General features: G+C 41.3%; 1 protein-coding gene across 2 annotated transcripts in view; it reads right to left on the bottom strand.

Moving 5' to 3' along the window:
• UBASH3B (ubiquitin associated and SH3 domain containing B) overlaps positions 1-19,359 on the bottom strand; it is a 164,447-nt gene that overhangs the window by 12,211 nt on the left and 132,877 nt on the right. For both annotated transcript variants that reach the window (XM_072612916.1, XM_072612915.1), the window contains exons 6-11: positions 16,860-17,068; positions 13,065-13,200; positions 9,789-9,909; positions 6,290-6,412; positions 5,451-5,543; positions 4,028-4,172 (exon numbers count right to left, since the gene is read on the bottom strand). In XM_072612916.1, the coding sequence (XP_072469017.1) occupies positions 4,028-4,172; positions 5,451-5,543; positions 6,290-6,412; positions 9,789-9,909; positions 13,065-13,200; positions 16,860-17,068 (827 nt within the window). The remainder of the gene's footprint in view (positions 1-4,027; positions 4,173-5,450; positions 5,544-6,289; positions 6,413-9,788; positions 9,910-13,064; positions 13,201-16,859; positions 17,069-19,359) is intronic.

The raw sequence follows: 19,359 nt of genomic DNA on the forward strand, positions 1-19,359 counted from the left end.
TTTGTGTATATAGGTGAACAACAACAAAAAAACCTGGTATAGATGGAATGATCCATGTACATTTTTCAAGTCAGAATGAGAAGAATTTTAGGAACTGCTTAAGGGGAAAACCAGAGACCTGTATTCAACCAAGGCCAGCTGGAAGTGGAGTTACTGGGGAAGCTGCCTTGCTCAGGCTGGCAACAAGTCCCCTGATTCCCCATCAGAACATACAATTTCCGTTGGCTCAACGACATTACTTTGGCTGCACTCCTCATACCAGAGGGAGAAATGGCAAAATGTGAAGTACGACTATGGGGGTGAGAGAGACATTTGAAAACTTGAATCCTAATCTTTTACCTACAGACTGATTCCTCAACCCAAGGGGAAGCAGTAGGGAGATTATTCCTCTAAGAGGGTCCGCTAAGGTTCTACTTACAGACTAGATACACTAGTCTGGGAATCCAGACATTCTTTGCCTAGCTGAGCCAGAATGCCTCAGGTCTTTCCAGCAGATTTGTGCTTCTGCCTTTGGGAAAGAAGAAGGGGCAGGATATCACAGGGGAGAAAGAGCAGGTTAAAATGATCACTTGTCCTCAATGTAACCCTCAGACATATGACTGACATCCTCCATCATAATAACTAGGAATGTCTATTTCTATAAAAAGGCATTTTACAAGTACCTGACTCTATACTTAGTGGTTAACCTTGAGTGCATTAATTGAAGTCAGATGAATTTAATTTCTTTTTTGGACAGTTACTAGACTGACACAACAGGATAATGCCATAGACAGAATATACCTAAATTTCAGCAAAGCATTTAATGTGGTCTCTCTTAACATATTTGTGGGCAAAATGGAGCGGTGTGGGCTAGGTGGCAAGAGATTGATTCAGAACTAGTTGAACGTCAGGGTCCAAACCATAGTCATTAATGGACCAATGTCAACATGGAGGAAAGGTCTCTAGTGGAAGGCCCCAGGGATCTATGCTCAGTCCTTTGATGCTCCTCTTTTTTTTTTTTTTTATCAATGACTGATAAAATCTCATCACATTTTCAATTGATGCAACATTTGGAAGGACAGACAAAATGCTGGATGAAAGAAACAGAATCCTGAATGATGGAACAAATATAATCAAGAGATAAAAATAAATGTGACATCTTATAAGAGGGTTAAAAGAATCAGTTACATGAATCCAAGCATTGGGAGAGGGGACGATGTACAGTCAAGAATTTATGTGATGGAAGGTCTAGGAATTTTAATAAAAATCAAGCTCAATACCAGTTAACACTGTGAGATGGCAGTCCAAAAAAGCTAAGTCAATCTTTGGCTATATTAATGTCCAAAATTAGGGAGATGATTGTCTCACTATACTCTGCCTTGGTGAGACCACATCAGGGTGATATTGTGTTCAGTTTTAAGAACCACATTTTAGGAAATAGAATAAACTGAAGTGCCTCCTAAGGAAGGCAGCCAGGAGAATGAGAAATCTAGAAATGATGCTGTATATGGAGAAGATGGAGGAACAGGAGGAACATAGCTGTTTTCAAGTATCTGAAAGACAATCATGTAAAGAAGGCATTGAACTTGTTCTGCCTGGCCCCAGGGGCAGCGAGATGGCACAATGGATAAGAATAATAAAAATAATAATGATGATAGCTAACATTTATATGGTACTTACTATGTGCCAGACACTGGGCTACGCACTTCACAATTATTATCTGCTTTGATCCTCACAACAGTCCTGGGAGGTGGGTGCTATTATGATCCCCATTTTATAGATAGGGAAACTAAGGCAGACAGAAGTTACATTACTTTTCTGAGGTCACATAGCTAGAAAGTGTCTGAGGCATAATTTGAACTCAAGTCTTCCGGACTCCTCCACTCTATCACCTAGCTGGATAGACATTTACTAGCTGTGTGACCTTGGGCAAGTCACTTAACCTGCCTGCCTCAGTTTCTTCAATTATAACATGTAGATCATAATAGCAAAGTTATTGTGAGGATCAAATGAGATAAATTTGTAAACCATCTGTCCTTCCTTCTTAACTAGGAACAATGAGGGGAGGAGGGAGAAGAAGTTGCCAGTGTGGAATCTGGTTCAATATAAGAAGAAACTTCTAACGATTAGGATCTAGAGAATAGAACACATGAATGTAATTGCTGCTTGTAAGTATATGGAGTATTGCCATGGAGAAAAAGGATCATAGGATTCAGAACTGTTAAGGATCATTTAGGGATCATTTAATCCAAAAGTCCAGGGGGCTATCTCAGAATATAGTTGGTCCCTCCCTCACCCTGGAGGTCTTCCAATGTACCACTTGTCAGGGAGGCTTATAGAGGGGAAGAGAAGGGAGTAATTCTAGATCAGAGAAACTTTAGAATAGAACCTCTCAGTTCCATTCCAACTCTGAGACGGAATCAACAATTCAAGTCAACCAGCATTTATTAAGCACTAGGTTCCAAGCACTGTGCTAAGTGCTAGGGATACATACAAAGAAAGGCAAAAGACAGGCCCTGACCTCAAGGAGTTTGTAATCTAATGGGGGAGACACCATGCAAATAGCTATGTATAAACAAGACACTGTTGTTCAGTCCTGTCCAACACTTCATGACCCCATGTGGGGTTTTCTTGGCAAAGACACAGAAGTGGTTTGCCTTTTCCTTCTCCAGCTCATTTTACACATGAGGAAACCGAGGTAAACGGGATTAAGTAAGTGTCTGAGGCTAGACTTGAACTTAGGAAGATGACTCTTCCTCACTCCAGGCTCAGTGCTCTATCCACTGTGCCACCTCGCTGCCCCAACAAGACATATATAGGAGGAATTGGAGATAATCATAAAGGGAAGGCACTATTTGCATTAAGGGGGACTGTGTAAGTTTTCTTGCAGGTAAGATTTTAGCTAGATTTCTATAACAATTCTATAATAATCCACTTTCAATTTAGTGGCATGTGAATTACAGACTTTGTGAATTATTTAAATATAAATGTATTTCATGTTTAATTCCACAGCAGGAAGTCTGATCTAGTAGCACAAGACTAACAACAGGAAGACCTGCAGTCACGTCTCAACTCCAGCACTTCACAGCTGCACAGCAGAGAGTCGTCCAATCTTTGAACCTTAATTTTCTCATCTGTAAATTGGGCCTATCAATGCTTCCATAGGCCCTCACAGGGTGGTTATGAAGAAGTGATTTATATAGAAGTCCTAATGTGATATATAAATGTTAACTATTAATCTATTCGGTAAAAAACAGAGGGTATGTGTGGGGAGGGGGTGTGTGTGTGCCGGTGTGTGTGGTGTGTGTGGTGCGTGAGTGTATGTGTGCCCCCTTAAATTATACCCATTTTACAGATAAGAAAGCTGAGGGTTTTGTTTATTTAATTCCTTGTTTGTCCTTCAGAGAGGCTGAGTGATTTTCCCAGGCTCACACAGCTAGTAAGTATTTAAGGCAGCACTTGAACACAGATCTTCCTAACTCCAAGACCAGCACTTTTATCAACTACACCATCTAACTGCCTCAAAAGAATGTATTTATTTTCATGTGACTTTGAACCAAACATAATCAGGCAAGCAAATCATTAGGAAAAGAAAATCATAATGTTCATTAATGCCTAATTACTTTTGGATTATTTGCTATTACTATATATAGTTCTCCTATATTAGTACAGCTGAATAAGACCTATGTCTGGTCAGTCCACAACTAAGTGGGCTGAAAGTGGTAAATAATTTTTAAAATTCAATATTATTTTCAGTTCCGAATTTTCTCTTTCCAACCTCCCTTGCCCCCGACTTCCTCCATTCACTTCAGAAAGCAAGAAAAATAAAGCCCATAACAATTATGTCTAGTCAAGCAGAATAAATTCTTACATTAACCACATTCCTCCTCTTCCTTCTTCCCCGCCCCCCCGTCCCCTCAAAGGGTTTCAATCTGCATTCTGAGTCTTTCACTTCTCTCAGTTTGGAGGTGGATCACACAAAACTGAAAATAATTTGGAAAATCATCTTTAAATCAATCTCAGGAAATGACAGTTTGCATGAGGCTACCTGTAGGTTGTATCAACACTCAGGTTGGCAGCAGCTAAGTCTGATGGGGATATCCATGCAGGCAAAGTATTTCCAGCAACCCACTTTGTCCACTCAAACAAGCCAGGCTCCACACGGATCTTCAAGTGATTTTCTTGTTGTAAACCTTGTAAGGGGAAAACAAAATGAAGGCAAAGGGAAGGTTGTTCTTTTAAAAGAATGTGAACCATATTGGTTAGTACTTATTTTCCATTCTGATTAAGTGAGCAATTCTTTTTCCACTTGGCTGCTGTCTCCAACTCATACAAGAATCTGCAAATAAGCTCATTTCCAAAGGCAGTTTTTGATCTCTCAGAGTGAGTTAGAAATACTCAGAACTTCAGGCACAGGCCAAATTGGGTGATGCCTCTTTTAAAGAAAAAAAAACATAAGTAAGCAATCACTGAAGATTCCTGACCCATGGAAGTGATGTAGTTAGATTTATGTTTTGGGAATATTAATTTGGCAGCAGTGATAGATTACCGAAGGGAGATTCATATCCAATGAGCACTGCCCTGTCAATTTCCTGCCAAGGTTGGCATATTTTCCATTTATCCCCTCCTCCTCTCCCCACTGCCATAACTCTATTACATACCACCATTACCATTCACTTAAATGATGGCAATCATCTCCTTACATGACCTCTGACCTCCAGACTCTTGTGCTTCTCCCATCTATTCCTAGCCTACTGGCAGAATGATCATACTTATCTATAATCTGTATCATTTCTCTACTCAGAACTCTTCTGTAGGCTTGCCTTCAAGCTTTCTGTCTCCTCTTTAAGGACCTTCCCAGTGTAATAGCATCCTATTCATATTCTCAATTCTCCACTCTGCCAAGCGTTAGATGCTTCCAGCAAACTCACCTCCTCTGTCTCCTGAATGTGCCATGCTGACCATGTCCATTTCCATGCCTTTGGTCATGCTGTTCCCTAGGACTGGAACTCCTTGCTTCTACAGAATTCCTCCCACCTTTTAAAGTCTAACTCAAATGTCTCTTCCTCCATGAAGTCTTCTCTATTTCCCCTGGCTAGCAATGACCTCCTCCCCAACAATTCCCAACCTCCGACAGCACTTCATTTTACAACTCTCTCTTGTACATCTCTTCCTGTGTCTCATCCCCTTTACTAGAAAGTAAGCTTTGGGAAGGCAGGGATTATGTCTTATGCAATCTCTGCATTTCCTCCAAGGAATAAGCACCCATGCTCTGCATACCTAATAAATGTCTATTGATTCTAATGCTGACCGCTGAGAAACTATATAAGAAAAGCTATTTTTCCATGGAAAATGAGCTAAAAATGCCTGGCTAAAAGTCCCACCTCTCTAGGAAGGCTTAGGTGTGGAGCTGCCTAGAGGCAAGGGACTAGATGACACTTTTAGGATGTATATAAGCTTCTGATTCTTACCTTTCAGAATGTTGTGTGCAGTCTGGACACATCGCAGGGATGGGGAACAATAGACGTGGTCAACAATGGTGTTACTTTCTAACAGGGCCTCGCCTACAAAGAGAGATGGAATCCACTGGCTATATTTGGGCTAGTACCAAGTGTGGCCCTACCTAGCCAGGGTATGCAAGACACACAAAGGCTCACATAGAAGCTTAATGATCTGAACCTTATCCCCAAATCACCAGCATCCCCAACAAAAAGCAAAAGTGATAAACTCTCATCTTTTCTCTGTTCCATCTCTGCAGGCCTAATAAGCAACAAAATGCTCAGTTAGCAGGAGCTGAGCCCTAGGTAATCCAGGGGCTGGATAATGGATTTTATGATAATAGAGTATAGCTCTATATTGATGAAAATGAAAGCAAATTAAACCCTAGAGTATTAACTCTCAGACACCAGAGACCACTTTAATCTCTCGATGAATGTTTATATTTTTCTGGTGGTATCCATTTCCTGTGGAGCAGAAGCTACTGTCTCTAGAAGGTGGGTATGGGATAAACTAACAAGCTGATAGATTCAAAGTTGATGTGTATAGACCCAGCTTTAGCCACACTGGAATGGCCATTCATCCCTGATGTCTACAGTTCATATTTTGACTTTCCACATAAGTTGCCATGGCAAAGTCAGCTACTTTATACCTGGAAGACTCAACATTCCAGGATTACAGGAACTCACACTAGTATAGAAAAGTTCCATAGGGAATATCCTGAATCCTTGAGGCTCAGAAAGCACTGTCATGCATTCACTGGGGGCAGCCCCCACAGCACCCCGCCCCCCCAAGTTATTCTGGGATGACTTACCTACTAGTCTGGCTTGCATACATCCGAACACAGTGATTGGTGCATCTTTCTCGTAATCTCGGAAACCACCACTCCTTTGAGGTAAACTGTGAGGCATATTCAGGTTGGTGCGGATGTAACGGCCTAAGAGAGAAAAAGTCAGGCACAGAACCACTTGAATTCTCTGCCTTTTAAGCCTTCTCTTAATGAGCCTGCCATCCTAGTCCTTACTGGCCAAGAGAAGCTAACTTTGCTTTAGAGCAATGGAAAACATTAAGAGCATTCAGAGAACTAACACTTTTGCTTGGCAATTGTAATTCTGGAGTCTATTTTCCATTCTGCTTAAAAGTTACAGGCAGGTAAATTTTGCCTCCGTATAAAAAGTTTCTTAAATCATTAAATGTATTCAATAGTGGGATGGGCTGCCTTGTGAGGGAAGTTCCCTGTCACTGAAGCTGCTGGAGAGTAAATTCATGCATCAGGTAAGGGTTATACCAGACAACCTTGTATGGTACAGATAAAAGAACATGGACTCTAGAGTCAAGGGGATATGGGTTCAAGTCCTGCTTCCGATGCTTCCTACCTCTACAACCTTGAGCAAATCATTTTCATTTAATTTCTTTGGCCCTCAGGTTCCTTATCTGTAGAGCAAGCCAGCTGGACTGGATAGCTGCTAAGGTCCCCTACAGTTCTAATCTATTCTTCCATAAATCCAGATGGATGATCTATAGTCATCTTAAATTCAAAATGTCCCAAATGAAACTTATTAGCTGCTCTTCCTTAAACCTAGCATTCCTTTAAATGTTACTATTTCTGTTAAGTGTACCAGTATCCTTCAAAGGAAAAGTTCAGAACCTTGCGGTTACCCTTGACTCTTCCTTTTCTCCCTTATGCCCTGTATCTAATCAGTTGTCAAACCTTGGTGGTTCTCCCCATTGCTGTGTGGTTTGTCCTTGGTTCTCGAAGAGGAGCATGATATCAGGGAGATGATGACATGACTTGCAATGGAATTTGATTTGAGTGATGGCGGGCTGGAGCCACAGCAAGGAAGCAGATAGCAACAATAATAATGATATATAACATGTATGTAATGCTTAAAAGTTTGCAAAGCACTTTGCATATGCTAACTCATTTGCTCCTCACAATAATCCTTTGAAGTAGGTGCTATTATGATCCCTACTTTACAGAAGAGAAAACTGAGATACAGAGAGGTTAAATGATCTGCCAAGGTCACTCAGCTAGGGAGTGTCTGAGGCCGGATTTGAACATGTTTCCTGACTCAAAGACATGTGCTCTATCCACTGTGTCACCATATAAATAGGAAGTTCTCATGATCTCAGACAAGGTTAAAGCTAAAGCAGATTTATGCAAAAGAAAAAACAGGCAAACTACACCATATGACATGTCAGCCATATTAATCAATATTGTTTTAGACTATTTAAAATAATTAGACACTATGTGGTTGGAACATTGTTGTGGTGTAGGAAATGATGAGTTGGTGGATTTAGAAAAATTTGGAAAGACTTGGACTTATGAAGGAATATATTATCCACCTTCAGAGAAACAGAGCACAAACAAATATAGTATGATCTTACATAGATGCGTGTGAATGTATGTATAAGATTACAGATATTGATGTATATGTGTGTGTGTCCGTCCTTCATTGCTGAAGAAGACCATGCCATCAGAGAAATAATGACATGACTTGCACTTGATGTTGTTTTTAGAGTGAGAGAGGGCTGTGCAGGTTACCAGCCTCACTTTTTCTCCAGAGCCATCTGAATCCAGTGACCAGATAATCATCAGGATGACTGGAGACGACCCAGGATGAGGCAATTGGGATTAAGTGACTTGCCCAAGGTCATATAGCTAGTGAATGTCAAGTGTCTGAAGTGAGATTTGAACTCAGGTCCTCCTGACTCCTGCACTGGTGCTCTATCCACTGCACCACCTAGCTACCCCTCATGTGTATGTATGCATTGTAAGTATATGCATGTATACATATGTTTGTGTATATGTGAATACATGTGTGTATATATGTATACATGTGTGTATATACACACACAAATACACATGCATGCTAGCTTAACTGTAGCCATCTTGGGAGCAGGGTGGGGGGAAAAGGGAATAAAAGAACAAAGCAAAGAGTACACAGCCAAGAACAAAATAAAACCTGCAAGGAAGCTAAGAAAAGATGGACAGCTCTGAACAAGATGAGTAGCATTTATTATATAGGGTTTCTTGAAATGACAAATTTATTGCTTTACATAATTTGCCTTCTCTCATGCTCTGTTGTGCATAGGGCAATGTTTTTTTTCTTTTCTTATTTTGTAAGTTTTTTTGTATGTTATTTTGTAATTTTTAGTATCTAAGTTTGCTTTTTAAATTTTTATTTTTTTCTTATTTTGTAATTAAGTTAAAAAAACAGACAAAAAAGGTTTTTTAATTAAAAAATAAATAGGTAGTTCTACCATAGCTTGCAATATTATACTCTATAATGGTTCTTCTACTCTGCTCTTTTGTGATCAGAAGACCACATGGGGAACAGTATTTCCAGTTCTGGGTGATATGTTTTAGGAGGGACACCAATGGAAGACTGACAGCGGAAGATGGCCACCATATGTAGGGTATAGTGCCCATGCTAGAGAGTAGCACTTCTTAAACTGTGGGTCATGCCCCATATGGACATGATCGAGAAAATTTGGCAACAGTAAAAGACTTCTGAATAAGCAATGATCAAAAATTACTTAAAATGCAAAGGGATAATGAATCTGAGATGTTTCTGGCAGTGCTTGCCTGTGTTGCATCTCGAAACCTCATTTTAGCCTTGGTTCTGAACACAGCATGTGCACTTTACACTGAGCATGCCCTCAGGCCACACAACAAATGCTTCTTAAATGCGAAAATGGGTCTCCAGAAGAAAAAGCTTAAGAAGCCCTGCTATAGAGGAATAAGCTGATTGAAAACAAAAGGTTTAACCTAGAGAAGGGAACATTTGTTCAAATGTTTGAAGGGTTCATGTGGAAGACAGGAAGATAACTTTACATGGCTTGGGGGATGATAAAAGCATAAAAGCTTATGAAGCATATTTCAATTAAGCATAAGGAAAAACCTCCTAGTGATTTGAGCTGTTGAAAAATGTCATGGCCAATTTTGAAAGGTGACGAATTCGCTGTCATGGGAGGTCTTCAAGAAGAGGTCAGATGACCACAAGTTAGATATTGTGGATAGGATTCATGCTTTGGGTAAAAGTGAAACTAGATGACCTTGCATGGCTCTGCCACTGACTTTGGCATATGTCACTTATTATCTCTTGGTCTCATCTGAAAAACTGGGCAAGTACATGAGAATCTCCTTTTATCCTAGGGATATCATAAAGGAATACAGTCTAACAGACAGAGTTGTTTAGGAGAAATAGGTTATAGAGAATAGTGAGAATTCTATAAAACATTCCAATTCAGTGCATCCTGGAGTCCAGGTTAGGTCTCACTTCCTCTCAGACTAACATCCATCAGCTCACCTTTGGCATCAAAGCACTGGGAAAGCCAATACTTCCCAAACACAACATCCATCCTCTCGCCATGTCGACAGACAAAGAGGCAACGCTTCTGCGGGCCGGGCTGGCTGTTGACTCGCAGGGGCTGTTCAAGGAATGAAAGAAAATAAGTAAGTGGGAAGTACTTTGAGGTAGTAAAGTGAATTACAAGGAGTGCTGAACTCAGTCACAAGAGCTCAGGTCAAATCCTGGCTCTGCATGTATGGCCTGTGTGACTTTGCATAACTTCTCAGGGATTCAGTTTCCTCATCTGTAAAGAAAGGGTTGAATAACATGACTTTTAAAGTCCCTTCCTGCTCTACACAGCAGATTCTCTGACAGTTGCGTGCAGGTGGGGCAGTGGGATTATTATTCTGATTAGTAAATAGCCATAAAGCTTTTTGATTTAATGCTGGATCTAAGAAGCTAAGGAGTCAGTCAACAAACATTAATTAAGCATTAATGCCAGGAACCATGCTAAGCAAAGAGGGGTAAATTTGGGAGACTCAAATCCAAAATAAAGAAAGGCAAAAAAATAGTCTTTGCCCTCAAGAAGCTTATATTCTAATGTGGGAGAAAACAATGTACAAAACTAGCTAGTATAATTTCTTTTTCCAAATAAGAACACTATTTGGTGGTAAGATGTCCTCAGAGAGCAGGACTACCATTACTGGAAAAGTGACAGTTCCTATAAAGAGTACACTGCCCATCCGGAGGACTACAGCAGCCTCCAGACTCTCCACTCTGACGCTATGTGTTGAGAGAATGGCTCTCTTTAGCCACTGTGCTGATCACAGAATAGTAAGGCTGGAAGAAGCCTCAGAACTTAGCCAATTTAATGCTCTGATTCTGCCAATGAAGAAATTGTAGCCCATGGAGATTGAGGGACTTGGCCAAGGTCACACAAGTAGCCAAGGGCAGGGCAGGGGGGTGAAACTGGATCCTGAGGCTGCAAAGCTAGTGCTTTCTCTGCTGCCCTTCTGGCCTCCTTCCCCAACTCCTGAGCTACAGTGGCTCCATTTTACTACCTGTGCCCTGGAGAGAGCAGCTGTTCTTCTCAAGCAGTGGAGACACAGGGAGAAAACTTGCCATTTCATGCACATCTTCTGCTCTGGTTCCCTGATTTAAACTGCATTCTAGCTGGATAAATCTGCTTGCAACATATGATCTGGTTAATCTTGCCTTAGAACTTCTACATTTTTTTCCTGTCAACTGGAATGTGTCCCCTCTCTACCTAGCTAGATCCCTTCTGATTCTAAAAACCTGGTTCTACATACACTGACAAAGCAAGGGATGAGAAGACTTGAATTGGACTCTCTCAAATTTACCAACTCTTTGACTGGGCAAAGTCATGCCTCACCGAACCTCAGTTTCCTCATCTGTAAAACGGGGGGAATACTACCTAGCTCAGCCTACTTTATAAGGTCATGAGATGCAAATTAAAAAAAATAAAAGCAGAAATGCTTTTAAAAGTGACATTATCATCTCCTTCTGGAAACCCACCCTAATTAACCCCACCTCAGTCCAATGCCACACTTACTCAAGTATGTATTCTTTGAGCTTTGGAGAGGAGAGACAGAGAGGCAAAGAGACAGAGACATAGACAGAGACACATAGGGACATAGAAAGAGACAGGAGAGAGAGAGAGATAAAGACAGAAAGATATAGAGAGATTAAGAGAGAAACAGAGACACAGAGATAGACAGACAGAAACACAGTAAGAGATATAGACAAAAACAGAGGCAGAAAAAGAAACAGAGATATGGAGACACAGAACAAGAGACAGGAGAGAAACAGACAGAGGGGCAAAGAGACATACATAGAGACAGAGGAGAGAAGAAAAGAAAGTGAGAAACAGAGGGACAGAGAGAAAGAGAAAAAGGAGAATTCTGTCTCTCTTTCAGTGGACTGAGATTTCTAAGTGCTTGGTTCACATCCCCTTCCTTTAGCCCCCCACAGTGCTTTGTGCTCAGCACATAATGCGTATTCAGCATTCTCTGACTGCATACATGTTAGCATCCCCCCCAAAAAGCTCTGGGAAGGACTGCTGCTATCTCTTTATATTGAATTGTTCAGGTTTAATTTCCATCCTGACCAACTGACTGGTAATGCTTTAATTAGTTACTAGAAACTCACAGCCCTTCCTTCTACCTTTTCTTTTTGAGCCAGCTATTCAAAACATGCTGCCGCTGACTGGAACACTGCTGGCTGGCCCTGAGTGTTCATTTACAGCCAATGAACCTGGCTGAACTGCGTAGGGGTAGCAGGTTCTCTCCAGCTGTTCCCAGCATTTACTTAGAAAAACCCTCTCCTCCAGCCAGTGTGGTTTCCTCACTCTCCCCAGGTTACATCTTGAGTTCGCTCCTTTTTCTGACTTTGTTCACCCTACCTAATGCATGTTTCCAAGAAAATCCTCCCCATTCTTCAAATCATCAGTCACCCCAAGAAGTCCTCTTACCCTCCTGGTCTACAGTGAGAACCCCCTTCTCTAAACTCTGATAGTACCTATTGACCATACCACTGATCTGACACTTCATCATACACTGTGTGGTTTAATTGGCTATATCTTTTCATGTGCAGATCTTATTTCCCCAGCCAGACTGTAAAGTCCTTGAGGGAAGCAAGAAACCAAGCCTCATATTTCTTTCTATTCTTCCAAAGCACCTAACCATATACAGTGGATCATTACTGGATTTGGGGATCAGACCAGGGTTCAAATATCTCCTCAGATATTTATTCACTGTGCGAACATGGGCCAGTGACTTCACTCAGAGGCCTAGTTCCAGATATGTAACAAGGACCAAGGACAAAGACCATCACAGGGGACAGGGGTGGGTGGGTAGGAAGATAATTATATTTGTACAACCTGCCTCAACCTCAAGGATTGCTTGAGAAAGGCACTTGGGAAGCATTAAGGGACAGGGATTAGACCCATGATTGGTAAAGAGCTCTCTCAGTATGGAACTTCCTCTGCCACTGCAGTACCTTCCCCACAACCTGTGTTCTTAGAAGGCTGCCATGAGGATTGATTGGTAACATGACTTATTAAGAGTCAAACAGCCAGTATGCGTTAGAGGCTGGTCTTAAATGTTGGTCTTTGTGACTCTGAGGCCAGCTCTCTAACCACCACACCAATGTGCTTCTCTATACACCTTAAAGCATGATATGAATGTGAGTGATGATGTCTGGTATGTGCTCAGTAAGAATCTATAGATCAAATGATTGTTAGAATGTTTCCCAAATGTTACTGGCCAAACTTACTTGCATGGGCTGGCAGATGATGGTGAGGGGAGACGTCTCCCCTGGACCCTGCTCCTCCTGCTGCCGCCTCTCCAAAATGCCATCACTGAACATGAGTGAGCTGGAGGACGATGATGTGCTCAGAATTGAATATGAACTACAGAGAAAAGGACAGGAAGACGTAAACTACTGGCACTCTGAGCAACAGCCCATGTGTTCTCTGGCCTTTAGAATGAACAAGAGAATGGGACTTAATTAACATGATAAACTATGGGTGGCAGTGATGGTGGTGGACAATGGTAAAGGGGAAGGACACGGCATCCATATTCCTTGGGAAGAACATCTAGTTCTACTTTGAAGAGACAAGCAGTTAATTAATTAAGGGTAGTCAGATTTACTTGTGCATGAATCCAGTTGGAAGCCCCTTCTGGGCAGGAATGGGGTCCATCATTTATACATTTCGTACCCTGTCACTGGCATGGTTGGTACCAACTATATATTTAGCTATAATGCCACAGCAATTATATGCCACTGTTTCCAGCTATCATTCCAGCTGAAAAGAAACAGAGGATTCCTGCTATTAATCTTATTGTCCACAGCCATGTTCATAGGAAGGGAGGGCTTTCTGTGGCCCTGTTCATTTGTCTTCACCTCTCTAGTCATGGAAACTTTGTGACTGCGGGCCTCCCCTTTCAAATGAGATAATCAAATGGAGATGCATTTCACAGGTGAACATCCTCACCATATGTGAAGGGACTGAGCCAAGAGCTTCCATTCAGAACTTAATAAAGGACTGTCAGAGCCCAACTAGGGTTGATGCTGAGTGGGAGCCAGTCACATCCAGCCCCTCTTTCCCCCTACATTAAGTTGTTTTGAATTAGTGAGCTACCAAGATGGCTCATCTCATAAATGTGGTCATTTAATTTTGGCTGTTGTATAAATTCAATGAAACATGTTCTCTGGCCTTTCTGGGCAATCTGAAGGGAAGCAATAAATGCCTGTGTTGCCCAAATACTTAGAAATGACAGCCTTTCTTCCTGCCACTAATAGGAATGACAGCCATCACAGCAACAAAGCAAATATGTGGAGCATCCATCGGCGCCAGCTAGCATATCAACCTCCTATTTTTTTTCTGACAGAAATCTGCCTCCCTGTAATGGCCCTTTCTACAACCCCCCCAGCTGGAGAAAAGCCAGCTTTCCTCTCTGCCTCAAAGCTTTGGGCATTTGTGGAATCATGTTGCCGCATTTTGCTGGTTTGTGCCTCCTCTCTTCTCAGCTCAATTATGGCCTTGAAGAGATCGACTGGCTTCCTTCCCTCCTTCCTGCATTTCACTGACAAAAACACTGTCAGCTTCCTCAGCTGTCAATGCAACAAAAGAGATAGGATTCACTTGGATTTGGGCTGTCAGTTTCAATAAGGTAACAATCAGGAACTTTATTTTGAAAACAGCACCAAAATCATCGCATCTCCCGAAAGACCACAGCTATGCTTGTTCATGCCTTGTTTTGAAAATGCATCCTGAGATTGTGTAGCTTAGCCCACCCAGCTCAGGTGAGTGGTCTGTACTATGAAAATCAGTCAACCATTGGAGGAATCCAGACTGCCTAAGTCCTAAGGACATATTTTCTTAAGAATAGTGAAGAGAACTTGGAAAAGCATACAGAGGACTGGAAAATAGGAAGGATAAGAAACATATAGAAAGAGATTGTGTAGCCAAGAGAAGCAAAGTGTGAAAGGAGTTCTTATAGTTTTATAATAGGTAAAACTTGTAAGGTGACATTAAGGGGTGGGGAGAGAGGGAGAGAGGGAGAGAGGGAGAGAGAGAGAGGGAGAGAGAGAGAGAGAGAGAGAGAGAGAGAGAGAGAGAGAGAGAGAGAGAGAGAGACTGTGTGTAGGTGTTATAAAAATGAGTTTTAAGGAATGTGTACAGTTTCCTTTCCTTAGTGACTCATATTTTTCTGGTGGTTAGTAGGAAAGAAATCTGAGGTTTGCTTCATATATTAAAGATGCTTTTCTATTAGAACTTACCAACTTAAATCTGAACTTATGGAGAGGAAAGGGATGTGGGATAGAGATTAGAAAACATTCTTGATTCTGTATTTATGACATGTTTCTAAAGTTAATGAAGGGAGGGTTTTTCTCATCTTTTCTTTCCCTAGACAAAATATAGGCTCGAATTACCTCCCTCTGCTTCTCTTTAATGATTGTTAAAAAAAAAATAGTACTAATTTCAGTCACTACATATTGGCATGAGGCAGAGCACAGGTTTAACTATGAGGGAAGAAAAGCAAACCAGCCCCCTCCCTCTGGCAGGATGCCTGGGAACACAGGACAGGAGAGCCAGGGAGAGCTTTCACTCTTGTACCAATCAAGGATGGGTATGCTTTGGTCTTCCTCATTTTAGATGAGTTGAAGGGTCCCACACAGGCTGCGATGAGGATCAGACTCATCTGGGGATGGGCACAGAGGACAGCCCAGAGAACAACCACATCCTGAGAATGGCACGCCATCTTTCAGAAAGGTCTATCACAGTCACTGACGCCATACCGCCATGATAGTGTGTACAGCACTTGAGTTGGAGTTGGTAAGACGTAGGGTGGATCCGCCACTCAGACACTTACAGTGTGTGACTGCTCAACTCACTTAACTTCCTTCTCTGAGCCTTCCTTATACGTAAAACGGGTATAAATAAAAGACCCTACATCACAAGGCTACTGTGACGATCAAATAAGATGATACCTGTAAAATATTTCCAAAAGCATTAAATAAACGGCAACTAATATCATTACTGACTCAGCAAGGGGGAAACTTAAACTTGCCTGGCCTGCTTTGTGGAAGCCACAGAACATGCTGCAGAAGCAGCAATCACTAACATTCATACATCCCTTTAAGGTTATCAAAGGGTTATGTCCACTGATCCTTATAACAACCCTGTGAGAAAGGTGCCATCATCCCTGTTTTACGCCTGAGGAAGATAGGCTGGATGAGTGAGTGGCCCAAGGTCACAAAGTTAGTTAATGTCTGAGACAGAGTTTGAACTCCAATCTTTCTCACTCCAAAGCCTGTCCTCTACATAATCTAGCTAGCTGCCTGCAGAGCACACTGTGTTGGAGACACAGCATTTACCCCTAGGGCTGGGAGGGCAGGAATCCCAAACAAGTGAAGGTCAAGGGCACTGGGATATCTCCCAAGTAACACTTCACTCTAGGTCTAACAGTAATACTAATAATTATTGTAATAATAGCTAATATTTATATAGTGCTTACTCTGTGCCAGGCACTGCATTAAATACTCTACAATTATTGTCTCATTTGATCTCCATGACAACCCTGTGAGATAGGTGCTACTATTATCTCCACTTTGCAGATGAGGAAACTGAGGCAAAGAAATTAACTAACTGACTTGCCTAGGGTCACACAGCTCATAAGTGTCTGAGGTCAGATTTGAACTCGGGTCTTTCTGACTCCAGACTCTGTGTTCTCTATCCACTGTGCCACCTGACTGCCCCATGCATCCCCCCTATGGGTCCTACCTCCCCAAACAGAGGAATAATAGCAATTTATATCTGATTATGAGAATTGTAAATGGTGAGGTAGTGCTGTCCATGTACCCTCCTTCCCAAGTCCTACAGAGCTAACCAGAAGCCTGGGGACTATACATCTTCTGTCCCCTGGACTTCAAGTGTCAAACAAACAAAACAAAAGACCCCATTCTGCATATCCTGCTTCGGTTCTGTTGCCCTTTTTTCTGTGCGATTGTTTTGTGTTATGAAGACTATCCATAAAAAGCAGTAGACCTCAAGAGTCTGCTTACCCATGGAATATCCAGGTACTGCATTCATCTGCCTTGGTAATGTAATTCTCGGGCAGGAGCCCAGAACAGCCAGTGGTTAAGGAGGTGCCATAGATCCAGCCCTCACTGGTACTTGTCTGCTCCATGGGAGACATGAAAATGAAGTCTCCAGGTACCAGCTCCAGCTCATCGTCATTTTGTGGAGTGTAGGGATAGATTACCTGTAGCGTCTGAGAAAGAGAAGGAAGGAGGCATGTGAAAACTTTACCCACACTAGGGATATAAATGGTCTTGTGATGGGGCAAGTTGTTTTATCCTAGCCTATCCTGCTGTTCAGTTGTTTTCAGATGTGTCCAACTCTTCATGACCCCATTTGGGATTTTCTTGGCAAAGATACTGGAGCAGTTTTGCCATTTCCTTCTTCAGCTCATTTTACAGAGGAGGAAACTGAGGCAAACAAGGTTAACTGACTTGCCCAGGGTCACACAATAAATGACTGAGACCAGATTTTAATTTGAGTCTTCCAGATTCTAGGCCTAGAACTCTAGCCACTGAGCCACTTAACTGCCTCCTAGGCAAACAGAGGTTAAGTAACTTGCCCAGGGTCATACAGCTAAGCCAGTAAGTGTCTGAGGCCAGATCTGAACTCACCCTATCCAACACTCTACCCACTACCTAGTCTTTTACTGGAAAGAATCACAAAAGATCCTCCTTTTTCAAGTAGATATTATGGCTTCCTATTGTGTCTAGAACGAAATATAGACTCCCATATTTAGCTTTTAAAGTCTTTTACAACCTTGTCCTCACTTCATTTTTCCAGCTTTATTAGCCAAACTGTCTTTCCTTCTGTTCCTCACATGCAAAACTCCATCTCTTCTGTTTTTGAGTATAATTCATTCCCTCCTCACCTCTACTCAGGGCTGTGCTGTAGTCAGAGAGATGATTGTCAAATTTTCAGTGTGAGAATTTGCACCTTGGAAATTGACAAATGCTACAAATCTGGGCTTGATTTAATGTTCTGTTAATTGTACAGATTTACGAAAGTGATGAAGAAAATGTCAATAATGCAGATTAAACAAACAACATGGAGTGTATATATGTGTGTATAGATATAGATTTTTTTTTCCTTTTCTTGATTTTCTAGGCCACTAGTGTCAAACTCTAATAGAAATGGGGTCACTAAACTCATACATAAGGATCTCTGTGGAAGCATATTGATTTCGAAAACTACATATTAACATTATCTATGTTCCATTGTATTTTTATTTATTTTGTTAAATATTTCCCAATTACATTTTAATCTGGTCCAGGTTCCTTTGGGAGGGTCATGGAAGACCTCTGTATCTACACTCAAGAAAATGATAGAGAAAATGTTAAAAATTAGATTAAACTTAAAAAGTGTGTCCTGCATATTTTTTTTTTTTTGGAGATCCAGTTGTTAAATATTATCAGCACAGGGATACCTCTTCCTCATGGAAGTTCCCTCTTCCTTCAGGATGCAGCTCAAACCTCCCCTTCCCATTTCCTGATCCTTTCTCTCAAACTACCTTGCACTTAACTACTTTGTGCTCATCTCCTTATATTTCTTTCCATATACGTATATTATGTCCTTACTGTCTCCCCTGAAAAATATAAATTACTAGTGAGTGGGGATCATTTTTTTTCCTATTTGCCTGTCTTATTGTTGGTGATTAATGCTTATCAATTTGATTGATCTGAAAAAAAATAATCCATATCCTTTGTAAATGGATTTATGCTGGATACTTGACAGGCTGGTCTAGATTAATTTCCCAGAACTGCTTTAACAGAGATTGTTTCATTTTTTCTGTTTTATGTCTCCAGGGCCTTACACAGTACCTGGCACAAAGCAAATGCTTGTTGGTTGAATGATTGACTTCACTCATGAGGGAAGAGATTTCATTTTTGGAATAACATCTAAATACACCAGAGGCATTTCAGGAAACTGTTCCTTGCAAACAGATTTGGACCCAGTCACCCACTGTCCCATCTGCTAGTGTAGGCACCAATGTAAAAAAATTTTTCCCCCCAGGGAAAACCATTCTTCTCTGTAGAGCCCAAGTGGGCCAGATGGTGAGAATATGTGTGAAGGTCTACGTCTTCCAACATGGAGGGCACTGGAATTCATGGGACAAATAGTAGAGCTTTGTTATTTGGTCATTTCAGTTGTGTCCAATCCTTTGTGATTCCATTTGGGGTTTTCTTTGCAAAAATACTGGAGTGGTTTGCCATTTCCTTCTCCAGTCCATTTTATAGATGAGGAAACTGAGATATTAAGTGACTTGCCCAGGGTCACTCTGCTAGTGTTTGAGGCCAGATTTGAATTCAGGAAGATGAGACTTCCTAACACTCTACTTTGCCACCTGGCTGCCCTAATATTAGAGCTAGAAAGCACCTCAGTCTAAAAAACCCTCATCATATAGGATACAATGAGATGACATTCATAAACCTCTGTAAACTTTTATATTTATATAGCAAAAGTGCTAGATAAATGTTCATTACT

Source organism: Notamacropus eugenii, chromosome 5, assembly GCF_028372415.1.
Source record: "Notamacropus eugenii isolate mMacEug1 chromosome 5, mMacEug1.pri_v2, whole genome shotgun sequence".
In the NCBI taxonomy this organism is placed as follows: domain Eukaryota; kingdom Metazoa; phylum Chordata; class Mammalia; order Diprotodontia; family Macropodidae; genus Notamacropus; species Notamacropus eugenii.